This window comes from Nymphaea colorata, chromosome 13 (assembly GCF_008831285.2).
Source record: "Nymphaea colorata isolate Beijing-Zhang1983 chromosome 13, ASM883128v2, whole genome shotgun sequence".
Taxonomy (NCBI): domain Eukaryota; kingdom Viridiplantae; phylum Streptophyta; class Magnoliopsida; order Nymphaeales; family Nymphaeaceae; genus Nymphaea; species Nymphaea colorata.
The window spans coordinates 13270508-13278578 of NC_045150.1; the positions used below are offsets into that span (position 1 = coordinate 13270508).

The following is an 8071-nucleotide window of genomic DNA, read 5'->3' on the forward strand; positions in this document are numbered from 1 at the left end:
CGCTTCTCGTTCTCTCTCTATTCTTCACTGATATTGGTACAGTTAAAACTCATTACGATATAATTAATAGAAGCATTAGGAAATGTTGATATGTTTCTAATAGTTTTTGTTTGTTATTTATCCTTTAATTTTTTTGTTTAGATAGATATATTGTATACTTTCTATGATTCAACATGTTTTAATTCTAATTTTAACAACTTGCATAATATATAGTTAATTATAATTTTAATAGCAAATATACAGTTTTTTTAAAAATACGTAACATATTTAATACAAATATTGTTTAAAACTTTTCCTTCAAGTGGTTTGCACAAGCCAATATAAGTCGATGCGTATGAGGTGACCGATCCACACTTAAAGTCCTTATTTCTTTATAAATATTAAAAATATTAATTGAATAATACATGAAAATAAGGCTGAATATTGTCCTTAATTTACACTCCTACCCCATCAACAGCAAACCAGTCAAAGGTTGCCCTTGATACACTCGACATATGTATATAACCAAATTCAAACCGCATGGATCTCACGATCGTCGCCTATACAAGACAATATAGAAATGGGTACCTTGGAAGTTGCTTTCCGCCTCGAACGTGACGTCGATCCTTCCGTACCCCTTTCCATCTCTTACCATGACTCCTTTCCCTTTATCATCCTCCAACTTCCGAGGGATGAAAGCTCCAATATCGGTGAGAAATCTGACATCAACGATCCGTATTACCTCTTCACTTCTGTCAGTCTGTGTGTGTGTGCCTTATCACTTTCAGCCCGTTCAAAGATTATCGTAGAATTATCATGCCTCTCGCCCTTAACCTGGGTTACTCTATAATACCATGGCACGCGACCCAAGCGGCTTAGAACAAAAATTTGAGTGTTGCCTCGGTAAGGATCGTTGGGGAGAGCAAAAGATACCGTCACCGACCATGTCCATAGTCCGCGTATGGATTTGGAGCAGGAAGAATTAATCGGCTGTCCAGGAACGCTGAGATTTTTGCAATGTTCGAACTTGAACTCCTGGTACGTGCACATTTGAAATAAGATTAGATACATGCACATTTAATATAATATATATTATTAATTTGATATGAGCAGATATAGACTCTAATCAGCAGCCAAGGTACATGTACACAATCGAAGCAAACCGACCTACAAAGCAGTTTAAGCGGTTGGGCCTAGAGATGAAAACTTGTTTAGGACAATTAATAAATATAGCAGCTGAGCTATTGCCTGGCTTATACGGGCCAGACAGGCTGATAAGCTGGTCGTCGATCTTGGTCTAACAGACATGTAAAGCAAAATTACTTTTTTGCTTTGATCACATTTGATTATTTATTTTGTTCTTATAATTGTAATACAATTTAATAGTTATGATGTCAAAAGTTTCTTAACCTGCTCTTAATCTTGGCAGCCCTACTTAGTCAATAGGCAGTGGGCCAACTTCAGTCAAGAAACCAACTCCACCCCATCAAACAGCCAGCAAATGAGGCGCGCAGGCATACCATATGAAAAGTCACATGAACAATGCACCCGAGTGAACACTCATATTTCTCAGCTTTGCTAGGTAGTTAATATGATGACCCCAGAGAAAAAGATTTTTACTTTTTACTCTACTTTATTGTGACCGCAGGCCGACAAGAAGTACATGAAAATGATACCGATATATAAATGTGTAAAGAAGTTACCTTCATCATGTCATTCAAGTCCCTTAGTGCATCACAGCCGTCGAGTTGCAGGGACTCTAAGCATCTCAATTTGCTAAGGCCAGGAACATCCATCAGCTGGCGGGATCCGCTCAGACCTAAATATCGCAGAGCTTGCAAATTTGGAATGTCTGGGATGGTCTTCAAATGCACGCATGCCATGACTTCTAGCTCTTGCAGGTTTGTCAACAGGCCAACAGACTGTGGAAGTCTTTGCATATACCCTTGGCCTAATTGGAACACCTTTAAAGACATCAACCTGCCAATCTCTTCTGGGAGTTCCCCTAGTGACCAACACCCGCTCAGGATGAGCTTCTCCAAAGAACTTAGCCGATAGATGCTATCAGGTATTTTCTTTAGAGAATGGCAGTCTCCCAAGTTCAAGCGCACCAACCTTCGGAGATCGCCGATCGATTCGTGGACTTGACCCAGCTTGGCGCACCCTTCAAATACCAATTTGGTTGCGTTTGGAATCAGCCTAAAATCGGGGGTGCTCTTGAGGTTCTTGCAATTCTTGAGAATAAGGACTTTCAATTGGCTGAACGTCTGCGAGTAGTTCCCCTCCTGGGGTGGAAGTAACGAAAAGGCCACAAGTGAGTCACACTTGGACCTAGAAACTCCTCTATGATGCTCTCTGTTAGGTCCAGAATTTCAATGTTCATAGGGTCAAATCGATCGGCAATGATTTCAATGGACACTGCCACCACTTTAGGAACTTCAACGATTTGGTAGATCCTGATACAAGCCCTCCATCCTGATGAAGCTTGTATCAAGTATTCTCAGCTCTCCATGTTTCTAAAGACATCGTGTTCAAAGGTGGAATAGGCTGCCCGTCATGACGGTGAAAATAATGGCTTCAACCTTGTCTGTTCCATGGGATAGAAAGATCACCAGAAAGAAAAGAAAAATGAGCTCTTTGATAAATGAAACGTCCAGCACGGCAAGTGATGTATGATTTCTGTTAGCTTTCAGCCACAAGAAGACGCAATTTAGATTTAGAGCTTTATGCAAACTATCGTAAGGAATAGGAGATCAGCTATCGGAGTACAATTTTTCAGCTCTGCATGGTTATGCTCAAGAAAAAGTAAAATTATAAGTTGGAGGTTTGAGCCTTCCAGTATCAAGTTTTGAGAGGATAATTTTCAGAAAGCTAAGACAACATGATTATAAGGTTGAGGAGGATGACACCCTTTTTTTCCTACCATGCTCTCTGCATTTTCTTCTATACTCTCTACCCCTTGCGGTTGGTTCATCATCCAACTTGCAACAACTTAATAATAAAGTAACTGACATCCATCTTACTTGATGGTCTAGTTGGTCTTATTCCTAATTTTTCTCTTGGTCAAGTCATTTCACTTGAAACAGGCTAGAAACACCACAGCTTCTAGATTTGCTATTTTATTCTTCAGTTTTGTTGTCATAATCCTTGCCTGAATAAGTAGGATTTTTATATTTAACTTCCTCTTCGTTTAGGAATACTGGTGCAAACGATTGCATCCCAAAATAATATGTTTATGAAAGGGTGTATACAGACAGCCACCATTATGTACTTCCTTAAAAGTGTTTCACGCTAGAAAACCATAAAAAGCTTCTGCAGGAAGCAGCTGATTTCCATTGGCAAGAAGACAAAGTATGATCGTGCAGACTTCTTACCTAACAGACGTCAGGTTATTATCTCTAGAATAGGTGGAGCCTTTTGTTGTTTGAATACTCTGAATCAAACATTTGTATGTTTGATATCGCCACACCTTTGGTTTAGAAACCACAATGTTTGAATTGTGGAGATGTGGAATAGCAACCACACGAACAATGAATAACAAAATTATGCTCCTTAAAACAGAATAACAGAATTTTAGCCAGTTAATAGTAGGCTAGTAACCATCATGTCAAGTTGGCACTGCTGATCAACTAAGTTCCATTTGTCCACCATACGTGCGACTTCCAAGCACGAGCATTCGTCATAAAGAAAGACAAAAAGAAGAGTGAATGAAGAACGTGTAGAAAGCTCATACTTACGTTTCTTCTGTGTAGCATTTGTAATGTTTTATTATTTTCCCAAAACCTGCTTGGTACCAGATTTTGCTTTTGGACAATATTTCTTCCCATATCTCATATTTTATCATGCATTTCAAATGTGCCATGTTCGTCATTTATGCTGATTAGAAATTTACGCTGCAGCTCTGCAATTGCATTAGTTGGGTCAAGTTCGGAACCTTCCCACATGAGCATTGCGTATTCTTTCTTCACTTTCCATGCCATTTTCTTCAATTCCCATGGCTTGAGCACCAACCCTGTATCCAACCAAATGTCCCAACCAATAAGAAAACATGCTATATCCAAGAATATGCGTTGTTTTTTTTCATCAAGGCTGTCATAGCTTATTTTTAACCTAACATGGACGTCTTTATGTTGATCCCGTTTTACTTGCTCCAGCTTTGACTCCCATTCTTCAATGGATTCAATGTCAGAGAAGAGGCTCCCAAATACTTGGAGGCACAGAGGTATCCCACCAGCAATTGACACAACTTTCTCCGACAATTCACCTCTCCAACCTGATTTTGGCTCGGGTTGCTCAAACGCATGCTGACAGAAGTGACAATGATTATGCTTTCACCACTGAACCAACCTGACCGCCACCGACCAGCACATCGAGCTGGTCTTTATGATCAACATCGTCGAGAACTACAAGCACTTTCATGCCTCCAATTCGTTCTCTGATCATGGTGATGCCCTCGTCCTTGTTGTTTATTCTGACATCTCTTCCTAGTAGCAAGACAAGGATTTCATTTCCATTATGCTGCTTTGATACTTCGCGGACATTTGCAAGGAAGCTGCACTTCTCAAAGCTGGAACAGTTCTCTCGAACATTGTGCTGCTTTAATAATCTGTTGTAGACTGCTTTGGCAAGGGTTGTCTTCCCTATGCCGCCCATTCCACATATCCCAACCATTCTAACTTCCCTATCAAACCGTTTGATCACCTCATTTATGCGAGAATTAAGATCTGTAGGATAGTCGCCTATGAACAGGTATTTAGGGTTCACTTCCTGCAAAATCCTTTTCAAAATGCACTTTTTAAGATCTGCTTCGTCCCTACAATGAATTAATAAGCCACCAATAATTAATGAAAGAAAGCTTCATCCATACAAGTCAGATTTGAATTAAGCTAAATATTGAAATAATTTAGCAAGGAAAGAACAACATCATACATATATATATATATATATATATATATATATATATGAGAGAGAGAGAGAGGAAGAGTATTTCCAGCTTTATTACAATCCACAAGGGATAGATCAACCCAAATTAGAATTAATAAAATATATATATATATATAAATATATAAATATGAGAGAGAGAGAAAGAGAGAGAGGAAGAGTATTTCCAGCTTTATTACAATCCACAAGGGATAGATCAACCCAAATTAGAATTAATATCACAAGTAGAGACAAAGTAGGTGCAAAAGTTGGATGTGAGATACATCTGAAACAATCGTAGCTATTAATCTTTTCTTGACAAATGGTTGAGCAAAATTCAAGAAGAAACAGTTAGAAAAAAATATGCATTTTTCTCCAACTTTTTCTTAATTCCATGATTGAATTATCCAGCACCAACGTGTGTGTGTGTTTGGGGTGAGAGACTCAGGAGAGAGCTTGAGTAAGTACTGCATGGGTCTATGAAAAAGTTAAGAACATAAACAACATTTTGTAAAAATTAACTAGATTCTTAATTTTTGGTGCATCCCTCGTGTCATTTACACATGGATTGCTTATTAAAATTATTCGGGATGCTTTCTTGCATGACAAGTCCTATACACAAACCCACCTATACACAACGATCAATTAATCAATACCACCTATACACAACGATCAATTTAATTCAATGTGAAAACCTAACAATTATATTTTAAGGATTTATCAAAAATTAAATTTTATTGTAACAGAAAACTAAGTTCTCAAGATTCAACATAGTAATTACTTTAGTACACGAAGGGTTATTATGACTGCACAACGAGTCGAGCCAACTGAAGCTCGCTCGATAAACTCAACTCAAAATGAGTCGAGCCAACTCAAGCTCGCTCGATAAACTCAACTCGAACTCGACTCGTTTTTTAAACGAGTCAAACTCGAGCTTAAGTATAAACTTGAATATGTTAATGAGTCGAGTTCGAGTCGACTAAACTCAGCTCGGCTTGATTTTATTTTGATTTTAAAGTTTCCCACTTTTTTTCGTTTAACCCGCTTAATCTCATTTTTTGTTTTATATTTTTTTATTTTCCCTCTCTTCACCGCGCCACACGCCACGTTTCTTTTTACTTCATTTCCCCAACATTTTTTTTACTTCATTTTTCATTCATTTTCTCTTTGCATTGCTCTTCTTAATGTCATAATGACCTGCCACTTCCTCTCCGCATGCCACGGAAACCAAAAACCAAAAGTACACAGAACCCAAAACCAAAGAAGAACGAAGGTAGCATGCTGAGCACGCTGGATAATCGAGCGGCTCGAGCCGAGCTCGAGTTGAAAAGCAAACGCTCGAGTCGAGTTCGAGCTGATGTTTGAAGCTCGTGTCGAGCTTGAGCTGACTAAATATGAGTGAGCCGAGCTTGAGTCGGCCGAACTCGAGCTCGTCTCGGCTCCTGTGCCGGGTTATTCGTTCAAGACCCTGAAACTAAATCCAAAACTTGCTCTTATGAACCTATCAATAAAATCAGATATCTTGTTTTTGCTAAAAACATCTAGAAAGTTCAATCTAATAATCGATTATAAATAAGAGGAGACGTAGTTCTTAAATATACTTCATTATTTACAGAGAGTGAAAGCCAAACAAACCAAATAATTTTTTCCCTCACTCTTATATATATATATATGACAGATCTTGTAAAGTTTTCCTAGTTGCTAAAATGAAAAAAAAAAAACTATCCCTATTATCTCAATGATAAGATGAGACGCATAGGCCTGGATTCTTGGTGTAATGAAAATTAAACCTTCTTCAGATTTGGGGACACAAAAGAGAGGTGGTGATATAGGAAGCTCATTGTCGAAAATTTCAACAGGAAATGGAAAGCCAGTCTAAACACTCTAGAGTGAGAAAGGAAGGGCGGGGGAGAAGGAAGCTAAACCCGATATCTTTCCAACCTCACGCAAAGCATTCTTCCAATCACTCACATCTTCCTTTAGCTCCTCATTTTTCTCCAGGGCAGAAATGGACCTTTCTGATTCCCAACATGGGAAAGTTCGGCACCGAAGAATACATGAATGATAAGCCTCCTTGGCTCCGCCCTAGTGCACTCTACCATCTTCGTAATCTCTCTCAAACACCACTTGAATTTAGCGTAACCATCATGTGGCACAAATATCATCGACCTATGTGCCTAAACAAATTATCCACCCTCTCACCCTTCTTCAAATTCACGTTATCTATGAAAGCAGAGATGCCCCTTTTTACCAAGGTGTCATAAAGATAGCCAATGAATCTTTTGCGGGTGTCGTCTCTTTGGGAAGTTTGCGAGGACGCCTTTGTTCCACCAGCACCACAACCATCAGAGCAGACGCCCTCCTGCTCGGTAGCTCCCTCCATTAGGATCAATTGGGAAATAAATTAAAATGTTCCCAAAGAAACAATGAGAAAGCATGCCACAACTGATCAGAAAGAGAAAATCAGGTGTGGCCATCGTCGGAAGACAAGGGAGGAAAAGGTTTCTTGCTTCCATCGTCGGAAGTGTTCCAACTTCAGAGCTGAGGGCTGTTTTCTCAATGAGACGAACGAAGAGTCTATCGCTTTTATGGAAGGGGGTGTAGAAAATTATCGCAACGATTGCGGTGGTAAGGCCGTGAAAGAAAAGGCAAGAACAAGAGATTCCCCCGTCATCACAGCTCTTGACAGACGGCGGCCAACTGGTCAAAGGTGAGTCTCATCACCGGGAGGCAGAAAGCTGACAAAGCTCTTTCACAATATCGGCCGATACCTTGATTGAATCGGTGCCATGAATCTATTTGTTTCGGGCGTGATCCGATTCGACGATACGATCGGATGCTGACTTTTAGAATCCCAATACGCGTCTGAATATTATATGATTATGGTTTATATGTCCGCTTTTAAAAATGTTAACCGCGTGAAGCCCGTCTTCTCGCCGGAGAAGAAGAGACGCGTAGAGACCCTCGCGCTGGACGGACGCGCTACTCAGATTGAAAAGGTAATGGCCTCCAGTGTTCTACTTTGTCTGGTAGAGCTTGGGAAAAGCGTTCCCAAAGAAAAAGAGCTGCTTTGAGAAAACATTTTCTTCTGAAATCTGCTTTTTTTTTTTTTTTGTGTGTATGTGAAAATGGTGTGCCACGGGTGACGGCGTCTCATGTCTGCGAATTTTAG

At 39.6% G+C, this 8071-nt stretch overlaps 1 protein-coding gene across 1 annotated transcript; it reads right to left on the reverse strand.

Annotated features, from left to right (window-relative positions):
- Positions 1–434: 434 nt before the first annotated feature.
- Positions 435–7282, reverse strand: LOC126410664 (disease resistance protein RUN1-like). Its single transcript, XM_050081122.1, has 8 exons — positions 7102–7282; positions 6841–6917; positions 4327–4746; positions 4090–4283; positions 3914–3991; positions 1683–2334; positions 632–739; positions 435–539 (listed from the first exon to the last, which is right to left on the reverse strand). Exons 1-8 carry the CDS (start codon positions 7280–7282, stop codon positions 435–437), a joined length of 1815 nt encoding a protein of 604 aa, XP_049937079.1.
- Between the last annotated feature and the right edge of the window lie 789 nt (positions 7283–8071).